We start from the raw sequence: 27,337 nt of genomic DNA, 5'->3' as shown, positions 1-27,337 counted from the left end.
TAATGATAGTCTGTCTTACAGATTATTTGCATCAGCATACATAACAATTAACATTTTTAATTAGGATAATTTTTAAATGCTAAAATATAATTTGTTATGTAAAAAAAAGTAGAATTGTATTGTACCATAAGAAATTACATATGACAAGTCCAAAGAACAGAAAGAAATAGGATACAAAATAATATAAAGTAGAATTAGAATATACAAATTCACTACAACTAAAAAGACCAAATTAAAAAGATTTGTAAACATACAGAAGGAAAAAAGTTCAAAAGAATCTAAAGAAGCAAACTGCACATTTTTGGTATTTTCTAACTAAAGTTAACTGATATTTTAAAACAAATATTAAAATAACTAAACTTTATCATTTCATGTAAAGTGTTTCTGTACATTTGGTTTTACACTCCCAGTCCCCAGAATTCAGACTCTTATCTCTTTCTTTCATTTACTAAAGAGTTTTCTATTGGAGTTATCAAATTTAGCATAACTTTTTTTAATGCTTAAAAAAAAAGTATACTATTGCCTCCTGGAGATTTTAAGATCAGGAATATAAATATCTAAATGAATGTGGAATGTATAATTTTGATATTTTTTAAAAGAAATTGATTAAATCAAAATGCAATTTCAATTGTTTCTTTGTATTACAGGAGGTTAAGCATAAGATTACTAAGAATGCACTTTATAGTTTGAAAACTGAAATCCCTTTGCCTGTCATCTAGGGGAGGGAGTAGAAGGAGGGAGGGGAAAATTTGGAAAAGTGAATACAAGGGATCATTATTTATTATTTATTGTATTAAAAAAATTACTCATGCATATGTACTGTCAAAAAATTATAATTATAAAATTAATAAATTTTTAAAAACTGAAATCCTTGTGTCCCCATGGGACTTAGAGATGCTCTTTCAAAAGTGGTCAGTACAGAAAAATATTTTACAGAAAAATATTTTACGCTGTAACCAATTTAGTAATGATCCTCTCAAGCTTATCTAGGAAGGTTGGGCATAGACATGTGGGCAATGACAGGCAACTTATAATGTTTTGCAACTTTTTAAAAGTTTTGCAACTTTTAATATTTTAATAGATCTGGCTTGAGCTTGTGTTCCACTAACATTTCTTTGAATAACCCCAAATCACCTTCATACTGTAATAAGGCATCAGAATAGGATGCTAGTAGAGGATAGATAGTCTCTAAAAACAGAAAAATTTGGAGACACTAATCTAACCAAGTTACTGAAAGAGCAAGATAGCCAATGAAGACTATATATACCATACACTGCACCTTCACCACTTCCTAATAACAGTTCAGCAAACCCAACTTAGTAATTAAGAGCTTTGATGTTCTTTCTCCCAACAATCATCACCCATACTCCTCTCAACTTTCTATAGATAGGAAGGAAGCATGTTTCATTATCTGTTTTCTAGTAGTAAGATTTTCATTCCAATGAATCAAAGGTTCAGTTCCTTTCATTGACATTATGGGAATTAAGTTAGTTCTGCAACAGTTTTTGCATATATCTCAGAATTCTTCATATATTATTTCTTAAAATACAAGAGTGTTCCATTACATTCCTATACCACAACTTGGTCAAATATCCCCCATTAATGAATACTTTCTCTCTGCAACATTTTGCTATCATAAAAACTGCAGGTATTAATATTTGGGAATATATGAGATCCTTTGTTTAACATCCTTAGAATAGATTCCCAATATTGAGACTACAGGATTAAAGGGCACTCTGTCACCAGTTTTCAAATATAGTCTAATACATGTTCCAGTAGACAAAGTCTTTTTAAATATTTCTGAGGATAATGATTTTGTGTTAAAAAAAAAAAAGTAGCTTAAGATAAAATAAAAATGAATACTTGAAGTCAACCCAGTAACAAACAGTATAGTTCAACATGAAGACAAACATCTTCCTGAAGGTCCAAAGAAAATTCAGGGAGGGAAGGAAAGGGAGGGAAGGAAGACAGAAGGGAGGGAAGAGAGGGAAGGGAAGAGAGAGAAGGAAGGAGGGAAAGAAGATGGGAAGGAGGAAAGAAGGGAGGGAGAGAGGGAGGAAGACCAGAGGAATGCAAGGAATAAAAATTTAAGTGACAAATTTCATAGTAAAACATAATGGCATAGAACAACAACTTTCTGAGAGTTCATTAAAAGGAAAAGAATTTTTTCAAGAAATAGTAATAACATAGGTCAAGTTATCCCCAAAACTATACACATATTCATGTTTCTATATCATTTTAAAGTTCATGTAATACTTTCTTCACTATCATGCAAATTAGGCAAGGAAAAATATTATTTTCATTTTATAAACAAGTTACCCTAAGGTACAGAGAAATAAATGACTTTAAGGTTACACAGCTAATAAGTCCTATAACTGGGATTTGTGAACCCAAGTCTCCTGACTCCAGTCCAGTATTTTTTCCACTACATTATGCTATTTCATGAAAATATTTAAGATCAAATGTAGACCTTATGAAAAAATCAATTTTTATTTCTTCATCAATTAAAGGCTGTCAAACAATCCTTATATGTTTGCAATCCATATTTTTTAACATAAAGCTCATCTCAACCCATGTCCTCCAAAATGACCATCCCTAATTTCCCACCAACAACTTTCTTCCTAAAAATTCACAAAGCACTTTATTATCTAGGCATGTCTTGCTGGAGGCAATTCAAATAGCTTTTCAGTGGGATCACTTACAAAATCCTGGAAATCCGCAAACCTTCCAAAATCAGAGTTTGATTTATTGTTCTGTTGCCTATGTAGATTTAAGTGATAGAGAAAATATTAATAATGCAAATCAAACTTAAATGCTGTACATAGTTTGTTTGTTTGTTTTCAGAGGCTCAGTAGTTAATCATTCCACTGGTCTTCATCACCATTGCAGATTCTGTTTTAGCAAAACTACCTCTTCCTAATTCTCTATTTTATAATGCTGCTAAGCACATAATAGCCATTTAGGAAAATAAAGTGAAACACTTCCTAAAGAATTTTATTTATTGCTGCAACACTGTTGTGGAAACAAAACTGTCACAGAACAAAACTTCTGCCTCTGCCTCTGCTTCTATACATTTTACAGATAGATGTACAGAGACAGAAACAGAGACAGAGACAGAGACAGAGACAGAGACAGAGACAGACCCAGTCTTTTGAAAATAGTTAATACCAAATAGAGAAATAAACATATGAAAGGGGAAACTGGGCAAACAAGGTTTTTAAAAGCCCATAAAAATGATGAAAAAAATTAATATTAGTACTCTGATAGCTAAAAACAAACAAAAAAAAGCATAATAATAAAAGTGTAGCTCTCTTTAATTTTGTAAAACCATAATTAAAGTAAGATTTTTTTTTTTAAATTTTGGAACTCCATTCAAACACAAAATCATGTTTTCCTTTCACACACACACCCCCCAAATGGCTGTGTGTCTGTGAGTATTTGTGTTGTAACTGCTAACTCAAAAGGTAAAATCTTTTGATTTCCAAGGAACTGCATTTTGGCATCCTTTCTACAGTGGTGACAATCTGACCTTTGTTGAGCAGCTTCTGTTTACAGAAGAGCAGCTTCACTGCCGTTTGGTGAGTGGGACAGTGATAACTTTAGCACTTTCATTGTTTTAATCTTTAGATATTGTTGCTTAGCTGGCATCCTTTTGACACTTGAAGAGAGCAGAGTTGAATTAATGACTAACCAGAATTTCCTGGAATTTGAAAACCTTTTCTCCTTCCCTACCCCCATCCTCACTCCAACTGCTCCCATTTATATTCTTGATGTCAGTGATAAGGTAGCTAATTTTTGAAATTGTATCATCAATAGTCTTGGTTAGCTATTTCTCCTATCTAAAATATATTCTCCAGCTTCTATTCATCTACCAAAATATGACACCATTCTTTAAGGCCCAATGTATATGTTACCTCCTATGAGACTTTCTCCAACTGTCTCAACTATCAGTTATTTTTCTCTTCAAATTTCTTATTATACTTAATTGTTGAAGTATACTTATTACCACTTTATTATTATCTCATGTCTTAGCTCAAATTTTTGTCAAATGATCAACTATGGTGGACTTGGCTCTTTTCAACAATGAGGTAATTCAATGTAATTTCAATAGGCTTATAATGGAAAGAGCCACCCACATCCAGAGAGAATTTAAGAGACTGAATATGAATCCAAACATAATATTTTCACCTTTTTTTGTTGTTGTTGTTTGCTTGTGGTTTTTTTTTCTTTCTTGTTTTTTTCCCCTTTTGATCTGATTTTTCTTGCACAGCATAATGAACATGTTTAAAATATGTTTAAAAGAACTGCACATATTTTAACCTATATTGGATTGCTTACTGTCTTGGGGGGAGAATCTGGAACAAAAAGTTTTGTAAAGGTGAATGTTGAAAACTACCTTTGCATGGATTGGGGAGGGGAGGGGAAATACTGAGAAAAAAAAACTTTATCATAGTTTTTCTTTGGTTGGAACCTATCACCTAGCATAGCTGTAGATATGAGTGGTAATCAATAAGATATCTCAAGAATAACAGGATCTCAGAGTTAGAAATAATTTTAGAGGCCATCTAATATTAAAAAAAAAAAAATTCCCCCCCCTAAATCAGACCAAAGCTTTTATTTACTTAAAGTGGTGTTTTTGCTTTAACTTAAAGAATTCTAATTCAAACCTGTTCCACTTGTTCAGTGATAGAGAGCCATCTACACCCAGAGAGAGAACTGTGGAACAGTGTGGAACACAACATAGCATTCTCACTCTATTTGCTTGCATTTTGTTTCCTTTCTCAGTTTTTCTTTTCCTTCCTTCCTTGATCCGATTTTTCTTGTGCATCAAGATAACTGTATAAATATATATACATATATTTCATTTAACATGTATTTCAACATATTTAACATGTATTGGACTACTGGCCATCTAGGGAAGGGGATGGGGGAAAGTAGGGAGAAATTTGGAACAATTTTGCAAGGATCAATGTTGGTCAATGTTGGAAAATTACCCATGCATAATATGCTTTGTAAATTTAAAAAAAAAATTCTAGTGAAAGAGAACCCCCTGCATCCCAAGAACACATTCCACTTCTGGAAAGCTTTGTGTTTACTTCAAGCTGAAATCTTATTCCCTGCAAATTCCACTCATTCCTAATCCTGCCTTCTGTGGCCAAGAACAAATCTAATTTCTCTTCCATATGATAATTCTTCAAATACTATGAGATAGTTAAATTTTCCCCTAAATTTTTATTTTTCTCCAAGCTTTAAACACCCAGTTCCTTCAATCTTCTATATGGTACAATCTTGGGTCCTCATTGTATTGGCAGTAATCCTCTGGCTGCTTTCCCCCTTATCAACAACCTTTCTAAAACATGGTACATAGAACTAAATACATACAGTCTTACTAGTGCAAAATACAATGACAATTGCAACCTTCTCCCATTCCCCATTTAATTAAGCATAAGATTGCAATAGTATTTGGAGCATCTATATCCATTAAGCAGCTTGAACTCCACTGAGGGATTCTAGAGATTTTTCAGGTGAACTGTTATCTAGGAACTACAGTCCCCAATCTTACATCAACTTGATTTTTAAAAACCTTTTCAACTAAAAAGATTTGCCATTAGTTGACTACAGAGTATATCAAGCACTGAAAGACAATGTGTAGACGATTTTAGCTAAGAACCGAAAAAGTCATGTTATAAGGAAGGCAGGAAAAGAACAGTGCCAGATTGCATAGGTCCCTGAAAATACAGTTCTAAAGGTAGTAGAACTGTATTTCGGAAATAATGGGAAGTCATTAAAGACCTTTGAGCAAATGACTAAAGATCAAATCTATGTAAAGAAAGATTCTTCTGACAACATTACAAAGAGAAATTGGAAGAGAGATCTAGTATAATTAGGAAAATTGATTGATGGAGTGTCAAATATCCAATGTTACTGCATTTCTAAAACTTGAACCAGATGAGTAAAATAGTTTATATGTTCTCATTATATATTGAACCAAAAGATACTTCATCTATAGACCATGAATATTAGATGCAAATCCTAGACTGTAACACTCCCAAAAGATTGGCAAGCTCCCTGAAACAGAATCATATTTTGTGTATCTTTAAAACTGACCTTCAGCACCTAGCAAAAGGGACCTCCAATTTATCAACAATTAAGCTTTTATTAAGCATTTTTGTAAAGATATATTAAGATTTACAAGCAAGGATAAAAATACAAAATATTAAGCAAATTTTACTCTCGGGGAGCTTATGTTCCATCAAAAAAGAAAAAGCATATAGATAATATACCTCATTTTGAAAACTATACACACCTAACAGATATTCAAGAAACATACAAACAAAAACATATACTGAAATTACTAGGTATAAATGTCACCATGTTACTCATTCTCAAAGGTAAAAAAGTAAAGCGGAAAGGGAATAAGTATTTATATAACATCTACTATTTGCCAGGCACTGTGCTAAGCACTTTATATTTTACTATATCAAAAAAACTATAGGTGACTATTAATTGAATCAAATTTAATTCCTCATAGTATATATTACATCAATACAAAATAAAAGCAAGATAGGTTCAGGGTATTAAGTCAAACTTCCCACAATGATACTTGAGTTGCTTCTTGAAGGAAACGAGAAATTCAATAAGGTAGGAAATTAGTTTTTTACCTTAGAAATAGAGAGGCTGGAGGAAAATGAGATCAGGTTGTTAAAAGTCTTTAATACCAGAACTTAGGAATTTCTCTAAGGAACAAGCTACAATCAATTGACAAGATTTTTTTTCATTGAAAAGGGAAAGTAAACAGAAATAGGATAAAGTTTTGCCTCAATTCAACTACTGTTTAAAGCAAAACAGAGAAATTTATCTTTAAATCAAGAGGCAATATTTAAATATTTAAATCAAAAGACATATTCACATAAGGAAGCATGCATCAGAATGAAGAGAAGTTTGAGGCAGCAAGCCCATATGGAGATCACTCCAACAGTTGAGGTGAGAAATAAAGAGGTCTTGAACTAGATAGGAGTTGTGTGAAAACTAAGGTAGCATCGAATGTCCAGAGGTAAAAGCCAAAAGATTTGGGAGGAGGGAGAGTGAATAGCAGAAATAAAATAGTAGAGATAATGAACATGAGAGTTGAAGAATAGTGGTGATTTTATCAGAAATTCTAAAATTTAGGACAAGGGTAGATTTGGGAAAACATCTGAGTTGCTTTTAATATAGTAACTCTGACATGCCTCCAAGACATCCAAGTTGAAACATCCAGCAGTCAGTTTGTGATGCTGGACTTACACTTAGAAGAGAAAATGGAGCTGGATATTGAATCATATGAGTCACCTACATAGTACTGATAACTGAACCCACGGAAATTGATCAGATCATCAAGAGAGACGATCTACAGATGATCTATTCTATAGAAAAAGAACCCAGGATAGAACTTGGTGAACACTCACAGTTAAAGGATATGATAAGTAAGGACTTTAAGCCATCAAGAGAGATGAGGGTATGGTCAGACAAGTAGGAGCAGAAGGAGACAGCAATATCACAAAAGAGAAGAGGGCAAGAAGGGAGAGAGGGAGGGAGAAGAAAGAAAAAAAAGGAGGGAGAGAGGAGAGAGATAAAGAAGAGAGAAGAGAGAGGAGGAAGGATAAAAGGGGGGGGGGTGACTCCAGGTAGAGAGAGTCATTAACAATGTTCAATGCAGAAGAAAGATCTGAGTGAGAACTTAAGAAAAAAAAAAAAAAAAGACTATCTGATAAGCAATGAGGGTAACTGGAAAAAGGGTAAGGTCAGAAGCCAGAATAAAATGGAGTTGGGGAAGGGGGAGAGGTAGAAGAGGAAGGCAACCAGAAAATAAATATCAACTTTTTCTATGACTTTGGCCATGAAAGAGAGAAGAGATAGGATGATAATTAAAGAGAATGGTGAGGAATAATAAAGTTTTGTTGTTATTGTTATCTTTAAATACTGGGAAGATTTGGTCATACGTAAATACCAAATAGGAAGAAATCAAAGATTAGAGAGGGCGAGGAAATGATTAAAGGATGCGATCTACTAAAAATGACTGGAGGAAATGAGAAGCAATCAATATAGAGGAATTGGCTTTAGCCAAAATAGGAACACTTCATTATTATTCAGAAATTGGCAGAAAAGAGGATAAAGGATGATGTCAAAAGGTTTCTAAAATGAAAAGAAGGAAAGAAGAGGAATTCGTGGCAAATGTCTCAGAATTTTTTCAGTAAGAGTCAAGGCCCTTAACTGAGAAGTTAGGGAAAAGGAAAAGGTATCATAGATTTAAAAAGCAAAGAACTTTGAAACAGCTTCTGTGGGTAGTAAAGCAAAGAATCAATTACAGAAAAATAGGATTGCCTTTCTAGCTTTGAGGACTCAGTTGAGATCAAAATGTGCATGTACCCAATCAGCATGCTTATGTGAATTCCTCCAGTTCCAATCACAGCACAAGAGCAGGAGCTAAGAAGGCTGAAGATGGGAATAAAACAGGATTGGGGTTAACCATGAGATGAGCATCAATAGGATAAAAGGATAAAGAATTTGAGAATGGAAGAGGAGATTAGAATTTGTCAACTCTAGAGCTGGCTGATTTGGGGGAGGGAGGAAAATGAAGTGGAAGCATAGATGATTGCCTAAGAACGCATTTAGATATGGGAAATATTGGAAATTGCAATGAAGATAAAAGAACTGGTATAGAAAGAATGAGGCATAAAGAAAGATAAAATGATACATGTTACATTTAAGAAAAAAATTATTTAATAAAACGAAATGTTATTTATGATACGGGGGGGGTAGCCCCTTTAAGATTCCTTTTCTGACCCCCAACCCCCTTTGGGACTGACCTTTGAGTTACAAGATCCGGGCAAAACCACCCTTTTGTATTCCAAGGGGAGAGATCCGGATCTGAGCTAATTTGGGCTGTACCCAGCCTCCATTCTAATGATCTGCTCAAGTTTCCCAACCCCCACCTGGTGGGTTCTGGCCCTCCAGGAATCAACCTGGAACTCCACCCATATGCCCCTTCAAGCAAATAAAAGAGCCAAGCTGGAATCATCTCTGGGCAGAGAGTTGAAACATGCAAGCATCATACTTTGCATCACAGACTCTGTCCGCCACTTTTGGTGTATTTCTTTCTCTATCTAATACCTTTTTCTAACCAGACTTTAACCTTACTTCCAAACCCTACAATAAACCTCTTTTTATCAATCTTTTATCAATCTAGGTTTTCGGGGCTATAAATTCATTTACTGCTAGACCTCATTTAACTTTGTATCCTTGCACCGAATCCAAAAGGGTTGCAGGGGAGCTCAATTTGACTCCCTGTACCCCAAACCTGCCACTAGACCTCAATTAATCCTAATTTTATTTAGGTATCCCTTATCTAGACCTCAACATATGGTTATACCTCATCAATTTATAAGATAAAAATCTAGAACAGAAAGAGGCCTAGATATAATTAGCCCACTACTTTTGCAAATGAGGAAACTGAGGCAAATGGAGATTGAGTGATTGGTCCAGGATTATACAGGTAAAAAGCCTAAGTGGCAAGATTTTTTTTTAATACACATTGCTTTATGAATCATATGAGAGAAAAATCAAGCAAAAGGGAAAAACCATAGGAGAGATTAAAAAAAAAAACAGAAAAAAAGAAATGGACATAAGCTGTTCTTTTTCTGGTTGCAGATGGCATTTTCTGTACAAAGTCTATTGGAATTGCTTTGGATCACTGAGAAGAATCAAGTCTTTCAGAGTTGAACATCACATATCTTGCTGTTACTGTGTACAATGTATTCACGTATTTGTGGATTGTACAACATTTTCAGTGACCATAAACTTCTCCCCAAAACAAACAAAACCATTATATTTTTGATACCAATATATTTATGATGATTCTGCATGGCTATGTATTATAGATTTTTCAAAGAATCAAAGTTAAAAGTTGCCAAAGAGTTGTAGAAAAAAGCATGGTAGGTTTAAGTAGGCTGCAGTGTGTTAACCAGAACTTGTGTCCAAGAAATGGCAAAAAAAGCTAACATCCAAGTGATGTGTAACTAGAAAAGTGACGGGAGTTGAACATAGAACCAGTGTGAGAAATAACAGCTAAAATTCATGTGCTTCGTAAATGTTCATTAATAATGTCAAGGGATTTAGAGAAAACCTTCCATGTTTACATGGATTCCTGTATAGGATTATGGGAGGACATGGACAAGAATTGAAAGGGTCAAGAAATGGCCAAGAAAAAAAGATGATCACATAATCTAGTGAAGTAATTGAAAGAATTTTAGGTAGAGTTTTTGTGAAACTACTTAACTACAAAATGAACCTTGTAATATAGAGACAGAAGGTTAAAATCTTTCCACTTAGCCATTACTGGGTCTCTATCCCAAAGAAATCATAAAGGAAGGAAATATATGATATATATATATATATATATATATATATATATATATATATATATATATATATATATATCAGATGAACCCAATTAGAACATTTAATATATACTAAGGAATAAACCATCAAGGCATGAGTAAAGGGCAATAAAGAATGAACAAATGAACTCAACTAGAACATATAATATACACTAAGGAATAAACCATCAAGGCCTCCCCCTCTCCATACACCTCTGGATCAACAGTTCCTTAAACTGTTGCTCATCAAGTATGGAAAGCTATCCATCTTTCACTATCCAGGCCTGACTCCACAACCTGCAGTCTCCCTCACCTTGAGCAAGTAATCTTGCTCCCTGAACTTCAATTTTTCATATGTAAAAACAAAGGTATTAGACTATAGAATTACCAAGCATAGACCGCAGAAAACATTGAGCTCTGCGCTCCATACCCCAAACAAATCCCCACTTTCAGATACCAGACAAGTGGCCATCTGGCATCTGCCTAAAATTCTTCATTAAGGGAGAAGCTGCCACCTTTCAAAGCACCTCATACCATTTACAAATGTTAGAAAATTGTTCCTGATATCAAACTTAAATCTGCCTCTTTGAAACTTCCACCCACTGATTCAAGGATCATAAATCTATAGCTAGAAGTGACCTCAGAGGTCATCTAATCCAATCGCCTCAGTTTGGAAGCAAAACTAAAGCCCAAGGAGGTTGTGACTTGTGCAAGATCACACAGTTAAGCATCAGAAATAGAATTTCTCCTACTTCTGTTTACAACCATATGGGTACAATGTTAATTAATGGATTGATATCGATGTGGAGAGGGAGGTACTTTGTGATATGCTACAGAACTTGGACTTTTGAGTCTTTTCTAATCAAATATTTTTAACAAATTGGATTAAAACAGCTATTAATTAGCAAATGGGCAGGTGTCACAAATTCACTTAACTATACAAATACTCAGACCCAATTTCTTCACTATCACTTTCTTTCTTATCTATAAGGATATTAAAAGTCCTGATGAAATACAGATGTGATATCAATACAGAACTATACAGATATAATATTAATACAACACTTTTCTAATCTTTAATCACTCTATCAAAAAAGGGAAATAAGGTTAATTTGCCATACTTTGCTCTTAGCAAACCCATGCTGGCTACTGATGGTTACCTTTTTTTCCCCTAAGTACTCACAAACCATTCATTTACTAATTTATTCAAGATTTTTTTTGAGAGATTTAAATTTTACCATCCAATAGTTTCTTGAATCCAAATCATTCTTCCCTACTTTGAAAATTAGGATATTTTCAAGTTTTTAACTTTCTGACAACTCTTTCATTGTCCATTATTCCTTAAGGATTATCAATGATCGGGGCAGCTAAGTGATGCAATAGAGCACCAACCTTGAAGTCAGAAGTACCTGAGTTCAAATCTGGTCTCAAACACTTAACACTTCCTAGCTGCGTGACCCTGGGCAAGTCACTTAACCTCAATTGCCCCAGGCCAAAAAAAAAAAAAAAGGATTCCCAGTGATAGTTTTGCAATCACATCTGCAAATTATTCCATTACCATGGATGTAATTCATCTGACTATGAATATATGAACTCATTTTTAGCTATTCTCTTATCTTCATCAAAAATGCTATGGTATTAAAAAGTTTCCATTATTATAAGAGGCAAGTTTTAGCTATCAGGAAATTTTACTAATATGTAGAACATCTCATTCCCCAAAGATGCTGGATAAATAAAGTGTTACTGTATTTCTCTTGCCTATTAATATAGCTATCTGTGAGACATATGACTTATTAGTCTAGGAACCATCATTGAATGAACATTTCATTGGCTCAAAACCTATTCCATAACCAAATATTATTGAATATTTTGGATCTTCCTGGGGGAAAGCCAAAACTAACTAAGGTTTGGAGAGGAACAAAGGGAATAACAAGTCAGAAGCAAAGTAGATCCAAATCTAAACACCCTCCCACACCCCCACCTCCCACTCCCCACATCAAAGAGCATGAAGTCTCCATAAGCAAGGCTGCCTATTCAAGAAAATGGTGTCAGACAATAACTCTAGGAGGGAAAGAGGATTCAGATATACATAGATGAACCCACCAAAACCACAGAGAGGGTAGTTACTAAAAATCCACCACCAAATCACCACGAAGCCCAAGATCTTCCAATAACTATGGCTCTAATTAAATTCCTCATTCTAGCCTTCAAAGAGCTCCCCCTCATCAGTGTACTCCTTTAGTCTTAATCACTGCTTGTCTATCACTTCAGCCAAGCTTACCTGCAGGGCCAACAGTCACCACTCCTGACTTGTAGATCTTTTTGCCATCCAATGAGACGTACACAACCTTCCATAATACCTCTACCATTTCAGAGACCTTTCCAGGATAAAATAAAAAATAACCTCAAGACAGGTCTGCAACAAGTTAAGAAACATGACCTATGCCCTACCCATAACTACATTCCATTTAGTCAGAGAGACTTCAGCCTAGAGACCATACAAGGTCCCCGGAAAATATTAGGAGAAAACAAGAGCAATCTCAAAAAAAGAGAGGCAGATAAGGTAAATGGTCTGGAGAAAGTGATATGACTGAAGAAAGTTAAGTGCTCAGGTTACTTAGGAAGAGCTAAGGTAGAAAAACAAGACAGAGGGATCTAGGCAAGGATGCTTGTTCTCCAGGAAAACAAAAACTTTCTGGTCAGCTAGGATAAAACAAGAGAAAGCATAATGTAGCATAGCGATTTTTCAAACTCCAGAAACCAAAAACCCTCTTAAAGTTCTGCCTAATCAGGTTAAAATGTTCTAGAGAAATGTTTTAACAAAATAAACTTAAAAGACTTTGCAACAAAGATAACGTTAATTTGTAGTTTCCTAAATCAATAGGAATTCTGAAAATTTCTATTTAAGTTTGACAACACTGGTGTAATAGATAATCACACTTTTGAGCCAGGCCTGATCTGGGCTAGTATAAGTTTCCGCAATCAGAAATTCTGTCTGTGAAATCACAGGTCCATGGTCCATTTTTTTTCCCCTTAGCTCTATGTCAAAATAAAGAGGTTTTACACATGAGTATAAGATATTTTACATGAATTCCTTAGCCCTGTTTTATGATAGGCATGTGTGGTACACAAAATAAGTTACAAATAACAGACCATTAACCATAACAAGAAAAGCTGTCAACAAGACCAAATAGTTGTAATATGTTTAACTACTATTTTATGAGTTGCAAAAAGCTGGAACAGCTCCAAGAACAATGTGGTATGATAGAAATGATACTGAATTTGAAATCAGAGGTCTTAGCTTTGAATTCTAGCTCAGCTACTTAGAATCTTTGTAAATTTGAGCAAGACTTCTGAGCCTCAGTTTTCTCATCTGCAAAATGAGGGAGCTGGACTATCCCTTCCCATCTCTTAATCCTATCATTTCAAAACAAAGTCACTTGGTTACAAATCTCTAGGATTATTCCTGGGAAACAAATATTATTCATGTACAAATTCAGTATTTGTTATTTTTTTTCTGTCTTCTGGTCATTGTTGTTTCACATTCCTACAGAAGCCTGGGTCATTTACAACTCTTTTTGTACAGGATCAGTTGATAAGGATTTAAATGTTTAAAAGAAAATGCAAATTGGTACCCTATAAAGCAGTTTTTTTCAACTACCTAATGAGTAGAGTAGCCATTAACAAAAAAAACAAAAAAAATTTAATTTAAAAGTTAACAATGTAAAAGAGATATAGAATATCACTGATACATGGATAATATATATGCTTCATTTCAAAGTATAACATTCGAATGCTGATGAATTATTTGTGACGATATTCCTTAGAACGAATCAGCTCACAAACTTAGCGTTCAAGTGAAACGGCAAGAAAAGGCTATTTTAATTTTTTTTTTTGCTGAAGCAATTGGGGTTAAGTGACTTGTCCAAGGTCATACAGCTAAGAAGTATTGAGTGTCTGAGATCTGATTTGAACTTAGGTCCTCCTGACTTCAGGGCTAGGGATCTATCCACTGCTCCACCTAGCTGCCCAGGATACTTGTAATTCTTAAAATTAAGAAAATTTTATCTTTTTTAAAGCAATAGTTCAGATATATAAAGCATATTTACCTAGAAGTCCAATTAGGTATTGATATTAGAACTAATTATAAATAAAAATTAATTCCAATGATAGGGCCTAGATTAATTACCTATTTCAAATTAAAGGCTGGGGTTTTTGTTGTTGTTGCTGTTGGTATTTACCATAAATTCTATTCTTCCCCTTATACCCTACTTCCCAACCCCATGTTTCCATAATTATCATTCCTGCTCTGAAAACAAACAAAAAAAAACAACTGATTTAACTTTTAGAAAGATAAAGAGCTTAAAACAAAAATTCAAAATTCTCTCAAAGAAAAGAGGAAAGTAAAAATGTCAAAACTACCCTAAATTAATATACTTATTTAGTGCTATACCAATCAAACTTGCAAGAAATTATTTACAAGATCTAGGGGAAAAAAAAGATCATCTGGAAGAACAAAAGGTCAAGAATTTCAAGGGAAGTAATTAAAAAAAAGTGCAAATGAAGGTAGCCTAGCTGTCCCAGACCTAAAACTATATTATAAAGCAGCTGTGGTCATCAAAACAATTTGGTACTGGCTAAGAAATAGAGTAGTTGATCAGTGGAATCGATTAGGTTCACAGGACAAAATAATCAATGACTATATAATCTAGTGTTTGACAAACCTAAAGACCCCAGCTTTGGGGATAAGAACTCACTATTTGACAAAAACTGCTGAGAAAATTGGAAATTAATATGGCAGGAACTAGGCAATGACACCTAAAACCACATATTAAGATAAGGTTGAAATGGGTTGATGATTTAGACATAAAGAGTGATATACGCAAATCAGAAGAACATAGGAGAGTTTACCTCTCAGATCTGTAGAGAAGGGAAGAATTTGTGACCAAAGAAGAACTGGAGCACATTATTGAACACAAAATAGATAATTTTAATTATATTAAGTTAAAAAGTTTTTGTACAAACAAAAGTAATACAGATGAGATTAGAAGGGAAGCAATAAAGTGAGAAAAAAATTTACATTCAAGGGTTTTGATAAAGGCTTCATTTCTAAAATATATAGAGAATTGACTCAAATATATAAGAATTCAAGCCATTCTCCAATTGATAAATGGTCAAGGGATAAGAACAATTTTCAGATTAAGAAATTGAAATCATTTCTAGTCATATGAAAAGGTGCTCTAAATCACTATTGATCAGAGAAATGTAAATTAAGAAAACTCTGAGTTACCACTACACACCTCTCAGGTTGGCTAAGATGCCAGGAATAGATAATGAATATTGGAGGGGATGTGGGAAAACAGGGACATTGATACATTATTGGTGGAACTGTGAATGAATACAACCATTCTGGAAAGCAATTTTGAGCTATGCCCAAAGGGCTATCAAAATGCCCATACCCTTTGATCTAGCAGTGTTTCTACTGGTCTATATCTCAAAGTGATCTTAATTGGACCCACATGTGCAAAAATGTTTGTGGCAGCCCTTTTGGTGGTGTCAATAAACTGGAAACTGAGTGGATGCCCATTAACTGGAGGATGGCAGAATAAATCATGGTCTATAAATGTTATGGAATATTATTGTTCTGTAAAAAACGACCAGCAGTATGATTTCAGAGAATCCTGAAGAGACTTACATGAACTGATGCTAAGTGAAAGGAGCAGAACCAGGAGATCATTATATACAGCAACAAGAAGACTATATATACAATGATCAATTCTGATGGACGTGCTCTCTTCAACAATGAGATGATTCAGTTCCAAGTATTAGTGATGAGGAGAACCATCTATACCCAAAGAGAGGACTGTGGGAACTGAGTGTGGATCACAACATAGTATTTTCATTCTTTTTGTTGTTTGCTTGCATTTTGTTTTCTTTTTCATTTTCTTTTCCATTTTGATCTGATTTTTCTTGTGCAGCATAATTGTATAAATATGTATATATATATGGATTATATATATATATTACCATATTTAACATATATTGGATTACTTGCCATCTGGGGAAGGGCATGGGGAGAAGGGAGGAAAAAATTTGGAACACAAAAGTTTTGCAGGGATCAATGTTGAAAAATTATCTCTTCATATAAATGAAATAAAAAAGATGTAATAAAAATAGAACTAATGGGATAAATGCAGAAAAACAAGACCTACTTTCAGGGAGCTCACTTTCTAATAAGGGAATATAACATATTTGAAAGAGCTCAATGCAAGTCAGATAGAAAGGCACTTTAAGGCAAAACAAAACAAACAAACAAAAAAAAAAAACAGGTTGGTAATGCAAATGGCATTGCTATTTCCATTAATAAAACCATATCTATTTGTCTAAAAAAAAAATTAAATAATCTGACTTCAAAGAACTGAAAGAATCTTTAGAAATCAAAGAGGACAAATCCTTCCACCGTGCTCTCTAGACTGCTTGTTCCTTAGGTAATAACTTGGCTTTTAAGTAAAATCTTTTCTTTTCTTACTCCATCATTTGGCTCTCACAGAGTAGCTTCCTCCTGATAACAGCATCTAGAGTCTCCCTTCATCTCTTATTTCCAGAGGTGGCAGCGTTGGAATATTACTCTCTCTTCCTTGCCATTTCCAGGTTCTCTCTCTAACATCATCCTTTAGTAAACTTCTACTTTGAATTTCATTCCATTCCTATTTACCATCCAATCAAAATTCTGGCAGCTACTTTACTGCCCTCCAGGACACTACCTTTCTTTCTTCACTATGTTCAATGCTTGGCTCAGTTTTTCTCTCTCCCTTTTAACTTCTACCCTAATGCTAGGGGATGTCAACATAGAAACTGATTACCCCCCCCCTTTAAACACCCTCAATTCCTAAAACACATTCTTTCAAACCCTCCAGTACTACTAGGAATCTTTTAGAAAATAAACTCTGAAATTTAAAATAAAAGAAGATCACCTGGCTTTTCAAAATATGATAAAAGACTGCTACTGAAAAGTTAGTCAGGATGTCCAGAGACAGCAACAGTGTACAATAATGTATTCAGATACCAAGAGTCACATACAGCTAAGAATGCAAGTCAATTCAGCAAGCATTTAAGAATGCTTTATACTTAGCAAGCAATGTACCACACAGGGTCCAATAGTTTAAATTCTACTAATATACTTACAATACTTTACATATAGGAGATGCTTAATAAATATCTATTGATAGAATGATTTTTCAGGGTTGTTTTTTTTATCCTGTAATTATTCTAGTCAAGTGAACAAGCCATTTATTAAGCATTTATTATGGAGCAGACATTATGCTCAGCATTGCAGGTACCAAAAAAAAAAAAAAAGACCCTATCTCCAATCAGATCACATTCTAGTGGTTCAAAAATTGTGTAAACTAAGTTGACACAATATATTATATATATATATATATATATAATATATATATATACACACACACACACACACACACATATTTTAATATAGATGAACTCTGAGAAAATGAAGAATTAGTAGCTGGGAGGATTCAGAAAAACCAAAATCCAGATTCAGCAGGTAGGATTTGAACTAAAGTTTGAAGGAAGATGGGAAACTCTTGGCAGAATTGAGGAGGTAGAGTATATCACATGCAGTAGAGAGTAAGTAAAAAAGCAAAGACAAGAGATGTAGTGTTGTGTTCAAGAGACCAGTGTTGCTGCTACAGAACATGGACAGAGATGTAAAGTATAAGAAAACTGGAAGAGAAAGACGACCAAGGGAGTTTACATTTAATCCTGGAAGGAAGAGGGAACCACTGAAGTTTATTCATTGAGGTGGGACAGGGGACAGAAGGGATGACAAGAGAAACTGAGAACAGATTGCATTGGGAAGACTTGAGGCAGGAATACCCAGTTAGAACAGCTCAGATAAAAGATGAAAGCTTGAAGGGAGGAGGGACTGCGGTTCTGAAAGTGAAAAAAAGAAGACATAGCTGTGAAGGTAGAAAAGAGAAGACTAAGCAATTAATTATATATTTAGAATGCTGAAACTGTGGAGACAAAGATGACAAAGAGGTTTAGTGCTCTAATACCTTAAGAGGGGGCTGGTGGCCTCAACAGTTTAAGAAAGTAGAAGGAAGGGCAGAGTTAGAGGAGGGTAGGAAAAAGAGAAGAAATTTCTGTCTGGTACATATTGAGTTTGAAAAATCCATAAGATATCCAATTCACAATGTACAAAAGGCAGTTGTTAAAGTGGAATCGGAGCGACAAGAAACACTATAGTTGCATATACGGATCTTGGAATCATTTGCACAGAGAGAATTGAGCTCAGAGGTGGGAGGGGAGGGGAGGACTGAAAAGATCAGCAAGCAGGACATTATAGGGGGCAAAGAAGACCCAAAATAGAACCTTGTATGGCATGCAAGGTTAGTGGGTGCAGATCAATGAAGAACCAACTAGTAAAGGAGACTGGGAATAAAACAGAATAAGAGAATAGTGCAATATCAGAAAAACCTAGAAGGGAAAGATAGAAGTAAGAAGAAACCGGACTTCAATCTATATGTTAACAACATTTTATGGTTGAACAATTTTAAAAGGTTTAAAAACTCTGATCAAATGAATGGCCAACCAAAATTCTAGAGGACTAATGCTGAAAGCTGTGATCCATTTCCTGACAAGTGATGGATTCAAAGTACAAAAGATATACATTTTTGGACATGTGAAATGTGGTTATAATGGGCTTTTCTTTTTTTCCCCAAAGAAGGAGGGAAGCAAAAAAGAAGAGAAAATAAATATTTGCTAACTGAAAAATAACTTTTTTTAATTGTCAAGAGTATCCAGGAAGAATGGGTGATCAACAGTGTCAAATGCTGCAAAGAAGTCAAGAATGAGGATTGAGAAAAGGCCATCAAATTTGGCAATCAAGAGATCAATGGAGAGGGCTGTTTTAATTGAGTAGTGAAGTTTAAAAATAGAAATCAAAGGGTTGAAAGGAAAGAGGGGAAAAGGAGGGCACACTTTGGCAGCAAAATGGACAGAATCCCAGGCCTTAGTGTCAGAAAGGTATCTTCCTGAGTTCAAATCTGGCCTCAGACACTTCTCAGCTATGTGACCCTGGGCAAGTTATTTAACCCTGTTTGCCTCAGTTTCCTCATCTGTAAAATAAGCTGGATAAGGAAATGGCAGGCCACTCTAGTAGCTCTGCCAAGAAAATCCTAACTGGGGTCACGAAGTGTAGAACACCACTAAACAAGAGAAGATGTGATGGCATCTAATTGGGACAGCTTTCTCAAGAGATTTAAGCACAATGAAGGGGAAAAGATACGAAGATTATTAGATGGGATGGTTAAATCAAGCAAAGGTTTGCTTTTTTTTAAGGGATGAAGTATGAGATATATTAATGATCATTGATCTTTACAACAGAGTTGTTTAAAAAAGAGAAAAAACACAAATCTGTCGGTTCAACTATGTAGTTAATTTCAGGATTAGGTTTTTATGGAAGGAAAAAGAGAAATGCCTCATTTCTCTCACACCATAAAATATCCCTTTAAAAGCCTAACAATTTAATTTTAAAATAATTTATGGAAATCTTTCTAAAATAAATAAATAAGAACAGACTTATTCACCAAATCCCCATATATGAGAATCTTGATACTTGAGTCAAATTAGAGACAAATAAATAGAAATACTAGTTCACTAAATTTATGGACTACCTTATCTTTAAGGAGATGGTATAGGTAAACAGAGGGACTCCTAATTTACCTGCAGTATCATGAAGTGAGGTATTTCACATAAATTAAAGATAGTTGTTTACCCCTATTAGAAAATAAATTCCCTTTAAAAAAAAAAAAAGAAAGAAAATAAACTTCTTGATGTCAGAAACTTATCTGGATTTTTCTATCTGTATTTCTGATGCTTTGCATATAGGAAGAATATAATAAGTGCCTTTTTATTCCATATTCATTATTAGAAATATATACTTTTAGTTTTATGTAACCTTCCAAGACTCTTCTTTGCCCCTCTTTCTTTTTTCTCTCTCTCCATTCTGTCTCTCGTCATCTCATTACCTCCTGTGGCTGTAATTATCACCTATATGCAGAAGACTCTATAAATCTATTATCTCTAGCCCTGCACTCATATGCATCTTTAAACCAATGTCCCAAATTGAATTCCTCATCTTCCCACCAAAAAAAAATTTTTATCCCAACTTATCTTCACTTTTTGTTTATGGCACCAATCTATGGTTCAAAATCTTGGAAACTGATTTTGACTCTTCCTTCATTCTACATAATCAACCAAGAAGATCTATCAAATCTAACTGGAAGAGTTCCCTCCTTTGTCTCCTTTCTATTTTCATCGCTGCCATCCTAGGACTAGTTACCCAACTTCTTTCTCTCTCTTATATGGTATTATCCTGTAAAAGCTTCCTAACTTGTCAACTACATTCAACTTTGCTTCATTAGTCAAATCTTTTATTAAACACCAACTATGTACCAAGGACTGAACTAGAAACTAGGGATACAATGACAAAAATTTTTAAATCTATATTCTACCAAGCCAAAATACATGCATGTTAATAGTGAATATGAAACATATTTATACCAATTTTTTAGTATTACACAGTAATAGCTTGTTGTGGGAAAATAATTTTTCCATATTAACTAACCATGTCACTAAGATTTCATAATCAACCCAACATGCTAATATGATTTAAAGTATTTCTTTTGTATAAATGTAATGCAATTTTACATTTCCCAATTTGTTACAATTTTCATACTATATAACACTAATTTTACTCTACCTTCAAAGGATAGCATTAAATATTTATGGTAAAATGATATATACACAGAAAGTTTATTTTAGTATGCTAATAAAAATAAAATCATGCAAACTTAATTCACATTGGAGATCTTTTTTTTTTTAACTTGTCCCTTTCCAAGATTTCCCATGGGTTGGCTTTAATATTTCATAGTTAAATGCACTATTATCAATTTCTTTGTGAAAGTCATTAGTACTATAGGCTTAACAAACTGTTGCACATCCCTAAAAATACCAGATATATAAAATTCGACAATTTGCTTTTTAAACTATTTCTACATTTTAAAAATTTTAATTCAATATAAGCAACAAATAACGCATATATGTAACAACCCAACTGTACCAGAAAATAACTTTTAATGTTGTTTAATTTTATACATACTTTAAAAGATATCTGCATATCATACATAGCCCAAGTTCTAAAATCATACAATCTTATTTTCAGTTTACTCTCCAACCAAAGCTAAAGATAACAACATTGTAATGTGGAAATAAGAAATCTGGATGCATAACTTGGTACAATTAAATACTCATATAAAATAAAGGGCAGCTATCGTTCATTAGCATTAGGTAATACACCTAATTTAAATAATCCAGCATTGATTTCAATTACAAGATGATCTTTTGGGTCACTTCCAACTCTAAAATTTAATTTTATGAATTTCCTATGCTACAATATGGCCATCAAACTACTTGAAAACTAAATATTAAATTAGCTAATTGAAGAAGTTGTCCTTGCAAAGATATGGGAGTTATTTTTCCCGGAGTTGTTTATACTAGGATTTCCTACCAGGGCAGCTACTGAGGTAAACAAAATCGACCCGTCACTTCGGTATCTCCAGAATTCTGGGCACAGATGCTCAAGCAAGATTACAGTACCTAAAGGCTTTCCTTTCCAGAACCAGTGGAGGGCGCCAAAGATGCTTAGTCCCGTGCTGTGTTTTTGTAAAGGGGGGAGGGGGGAAAAGGAGAAGGGGGGTGTATTTAAATGTCCTGCTGTCAATCAAAGGACATTTCCTACAATCACAGCCACCATATCTGCTACCACTCCAGAGCTTGATTTTGACAAGATATTCGATCCAAGCGCGGCCAGGGAGCCCACTTCCCCTGCGGGCCCCCCGGGGTGGCGCCTGAACCCCCAAATAAGGACTTTGGTGGCCCATTCGCTACTAGTTTCTTTGTTTAAATGCCTTCTGAATCCCTCCCACGCCGGAGTCCGGAGGCTGTGGCGCCGCCCTTTATTAGCCACACACTTTGATTACAAAACACACGAGTCGGCGGCCTGGCCGCCCCACGACTCCCACAAACGTCAAAGCCAGAACCTCGGGGGCGACTGGCTTCTGGTAACGACTAGTGCCGCGACTCCCGGTCCCGACTAAAGTTCATCCAGTAAAACCCCGGGGAGGAACAGGGCGACGAGGAGCGGGGTCCGTCCCGGAGTCTCTCCGTCTGTCGAAGTCTCTTTGTAAAGTTTTTTTGGGAGGAGGGGGTGTAAAGGGCCAGGAATCCCAGCCGCCCCCTCCTCCTATTTCTGCCCCCACCTCCATCTCCAAGGCCCAGCTGTCCCGCTCCCTCGGGGAAAGAGGAACCTCTGAGTGGGTACCAATTTTTGCCTCCCAACCTGCCGCCCCCTCGGGAGACACCCAGAGCCTAAAACTTCCAATTAACAAGACGGAATTTTCTTCTGCTCCTTCCTGTTCTTTTTTAAGTACCCGGCAGCCCGTGCCTCCTCATCTGTTGCTATGTTTACTTGAGCACGGCTTCCCGGGGCTGGGGCTTTCGATTGGAGGCGACAACGACGTCGCGCCCCCCGACGCAAGCAGAGGGATGAAATGTTTCCATGAAAACACAATCAGGATTTATTTTCACGGGGGAGGCCGGGGGGGGGGGAGGGAAGGCAGGGGAGCTTGAGTCCCAAAATTCTGGCAAGCCCCGAGCCCGTCCCGAAGGCAGGTAGCCCCCCCTCCTCCCCGGGCGGTGGAGGCGGGGGGTGGGAGGGGGCAGCTGGCAGGGCCCCCCCCAACCGCACCCCGAGCCCCCCAGCAGCGAGCCGCCGTCCCCGGCGCCAACTCCTCCCTTCTGCCAACTTCACTCTCGGGCCCCCTTTGTTCCTGTTTGTTGTGGTGACTCTTCACCCCGGTCGCCACCTCGGAGCCGGCCGGGACCCGGCGGGCGGAGGAAGACGGGGCTCCCGGCAGCCGGCCCGGGCCGAGGCGGTCGCTCCCGGCTCCCTGCCCGAGCGGCGGTCCCGGGACCCGGGGGCCGGCTCCCCGCGGGCGGGGGGGGGGGGGAGAATAAGGGTAGCAGCAGCAGCAGGAAGGGGAGGGTGTCGGTTTATTTACCTGCCATGGAACCAGTCCTTACAGATATCGCACTCGATCATGAAGCGGTTCACGTCGTACGGCTGCCGGCACACACAGTACACGGGCGGCGGGGGTGGCGCCGCCGAGGCCCGGCCCGGGGCCGCCACGGCCACCGCGGCTGGGGCTGCTTCGGCGGCTGCTCCGGCGGCCACCGCCGCCGCCGCTCCGGCCATCTTTAAAAGACACTCTCACTCGCTCGCTCGCTCCCTAGCCCGCTGACTAGAGCGAGCCCAGCCGACAGCCAGCGCCGCCTCCCGCAGCCGCGGCGGCACAGCAGCAGCGGCGGCGGCGGCGGCGGCGGCGGCAGCAACAGCAGCACCAGCGGCGGCGACAGCAACAGCGCCGCGGCGCGCGGACGGGCTAGCGGGCGAGCGAGCGAGCAGGCAAGCAGACGGGCGCGCGCCTCCGCCCGGCAGCCCCGCAGAATCCCCTTCCCCCGCGCGCCCTCCTTCCGGCGCTCTTCGCGAGGACGTGCGCAAAGACGCACGTTCTGGCGTCTGGCGCGCGCTCCTGTCTTCCTTGTCTGCCCCGGGCTGAGAAGCTCGGAAGGGCACGGGGGATGGGGGGGAGGGAGGCGGCGAGAGCGAGACGGGGGAGGGGCGGGGCGCCTGGCGACCAGGAGGGAGAGCGGCGCTCATCTTGATGATTTTCTTTCTTTCTTTCTTTCTTTTTTTTTTTTTTTTTTTTTTAAATCAAGGGCCACGGACATTACGTGAGCAAGGGAAAGGGGACAAACGTCGCTCCTTTCTTAAAAAAAAAAAAAAAGAGTACTGCGCGTGGGCAACCCCGAGGGGTCGGAGTGGGAAGGAAAGCTACCCCGGCAAACTACTGCTGAACCTTAAAACCCGTGAGGGGGATGGGAGGGGGATGGAATCTTCCATCAATTAATTGGAAACCAACTAACGAGATCCTGCATCTCGGCCGACTCAGGTTTAGTGCTGAGTTCATCCAGCCAAGCCAATGCAGAGAGGGAGCTCGATTCCCCGAAAACTTTTTCCCACATCCCCTTCTTACCGAGAAGCTAGAAAAAGAACATCGCGGGGGGTGAAGCCGAGGGTCCTAGGACCCGGGACGGATTTGGCATTGCACGCACAAGGGCCCAGCGGGGAGCGTGTGATAATAGCCAGCATTTAGACAGAGGTCCTTAACATTTGCACTTATTATCTCGTGTGATCCCCACACCACCCCGTGAGCGAAGTGGAATTGATTCCCCCTCCCCCGCTTTACAGACATGGAAACTGAGGCCCAGGGAGGCCGAGTGACGCGTCTGTGCGGCTAATTACGCTTAAGGCTGGATTTTAACGTGGGCCTTCCAGATTTTCAAGTACAGAGTGGCCGTCTCAGTGAGAACGCCCCAAGAAGACTGGCCTTTTCAATATCTTTATTGATTATCCTGAGGAAAAAATAATTGCAACAAGGCTTAACATTTTCAGGACTGTGGATGAAGCGAGGTGGGAGACAATATACATCTCCCATAATACCAAATCCAGGCCCGGCCTATTCCATTTTATTATTGATTATCTTGAGAAACAAAATTACTGCAATAATACTCAGCATATTTTCAGGAACTATAAATTAGATGAGGTTGGAAGGCCCAATTCAAAATGACCAAACCAAAGGAACAGCCACCAAAATCTACAATGATACAAATACAAGATTAAGGAAAACTGACACAAAAAGAACGAGGGCTTTGGGTGACAAGAAAACCGTGAGCACAATTGGGTAAAGAGCCGTCGGGATTCTGGGATCTGTGCAGAAGTAGCTCCTGGAGACAGAGTAACACTTTAGAAATCAGCACTAAATTCCAAGGCCGTCCCTACTGGTCACGTTTAATACAAGCTGAGGGATGTAGGGAAGCCTCTCTCTCTGGCCCAGTTTTTCTAAACCAAAAAATGAAGATAGGGTCTGTCCTATCTACTTCAAAAGATGGTTGTAATATATAAAAATACGAAGTTCTGATGATAATAGCTAGCCTGAATAATGCCTCAAGAGTTGCAAAGTTCCTTTGCCTGAATCACTTCATTTGATCCTATGTAAGATATTATCCAAAGATCTATAAATCAAACAAAACCCAACAGCTGACAAGTGCTAACAGAGACCTAGGAAGAGATTCATGCAGAAGATGGTGGTGGACAGTCTCTTAGTTGTACCTGAGTACCAAGAAAAAAAGGTAGTTAACCATGTCAGGAAAAGCTCAGTAGTTAACTGGCCCTCCTAAGTGGGAAAAGATTGGTTCCTATGGTGTACAATGCTATTTCATGCAGATGGGAATATATAGGTATAAAATATATAATCTCTGTGTTACTATTTTTTAAAACTGGAATTACAAACAGAGTGGATAAGGGACTGCTACCATTCCTGATCTAACAGATGTCAGTAAATTATGAGGCTAAAAACATACAAAAATCTTCTAAAGAGATTAAAAATAACATCATTTTTCAATTGTCTTAGGTGCTCTAAACACCCTTAAAGTATCCTCAGATGATTCAGGCCAATTCCAATAGACGTGTGATGGAGAGAGCCATCTGCATCCAGAGAAGGGACTGAATGTAGATCATAACATTTTCAACTTTTTTGTTGTTGTTTGCCTGCTTTTTGTTTTCTTTCTAGTTTTTTTTCCCTTTTGATTTTTCTAATGCGGCATGATTAATGTGGAAATATGTTGAGAATTGCACGTGTTTAATCTATATTGGATTGCTTGCTGTCTAGGGAAAGGGAAGAAGGAAAGGGAGCAAGAAAAATTTGTAATACAAGGTTTTACAAGGGTGAGCATTAAAAAACTAGCTGCATATATTTTGAAAAATAAAAAGCTATTATTAAAAAAAAAAAAAGTATCCACAAAGTGCCTGGATTATCAGACTCGTTTATTCACTTCAAAAAAACCCAAAACAAATTTGGGGTGAATCAAAGAAGGCAAGTAGCAATAATTTGCCTTAAAATTGAAAGCACAGAATGGACTAATTATAATATTGAAAGAATAGAGACTGCAATTGATTTCATGAGTAGAGGAAATTCCCAAGTGAAATCTCCACCAATCCCCTTATCTTCTCTTCACCTTATAGACCTACAGAGTTACCTAAGGCACTACATGTTAAGTGACTTTCTCAGGCTATATGTCAGTCAGAACTTCTTCCTGTCTTTCTATCCACTATCCACTACCAAAAATATTTAAATAAGAGTGAGAAATAGAGATCACAATAAAGTTCAGTGATACAAAGCATCTAATTTACTTTTGGGGTCCATATTGGCCCATACTGACCATGTTTTAACATGGATGTTTTATTATATGTCTTAAATCCATATCCAATCTGTTGTTAAGGTCAATTTTGCCTTCATAATATATCTTACATACACTCCCTTCTTTTTTCTAATGGTGTCACTCCCCTAGTACAGGCCTTCATCATCTCACCACCTATACTACTGAAATATGCTGCTGGTACCCCCAGTCCCTCCCCACTGTAGTCTATTCTCCACTCAACGGCCAAGGTAATCTTAAAGTACTGACCTGACCATGTCACTTCCCTCCTCCCCGCACTTCATGAACTCTAAAATATCCCTATCATCCCCAGGATCAAATATAAAATTGTCTCTTTGGTATTCAAAGCCCATCATAAGAAAGTTCTTGTGTATTCCAAAATATTTAGAAGAGCCCTTTTTGTGATAGCTAAGAATTGGAAACTAGGTAGATGCGTATCAGTTGATTAAACAAATTGTGGTTCATGAATGTAATGTGTGTGATGAATATAGGACAGCATG

The 27,337-nt window shown here is 37.2% G+C and overlaps 1 protein-coding gene across 1 annotated transcript in view; it reads right to left on the bottom strand.

The window, feature by feature from the left end:
* Window positions 1-23,797, bottom strand: part of KDM7A (lysine demethylase 7A) — an 89,107-nt gene extending 65,310 nt beyond the window's left edge. Inside the window, exon 1 of the mRNA XM_074267762.1 lies at window positions 23,561-23,797. Coding sequence (XP_074123863.1) covers window positions 23,561-23,754 — 194 coding nt within the window. The 5' untranslated portion in view covers window positions 23,755-23,797. The remainder of the gene's footprint in view (window positions 1-23,560) is intronic.
* Between the last annotated feature and the right edge of the window lie 3,540 nt (window positions 23,798-27,337).

Source organism: Sminthopsis crassicaudata, chromosome 5 (assembly GCF_048593235.1).
Source record: "Sminthopsis crassicaudata isolate SCR6 chromosome 5, ASM4859323v1, whole genome shotgun sequence".
In the NCBI taxonomy this organism is placed as follows: Eukaryota; Metazoa; Chordata; class Mammalia; order Dasyuromorphia; family Dasyuridae; genus Sminthopsis; species Sminthopsis crassicaudata.
This window is presented reverse-complemented; position numbering and strand designations above follow the sequence as displayed.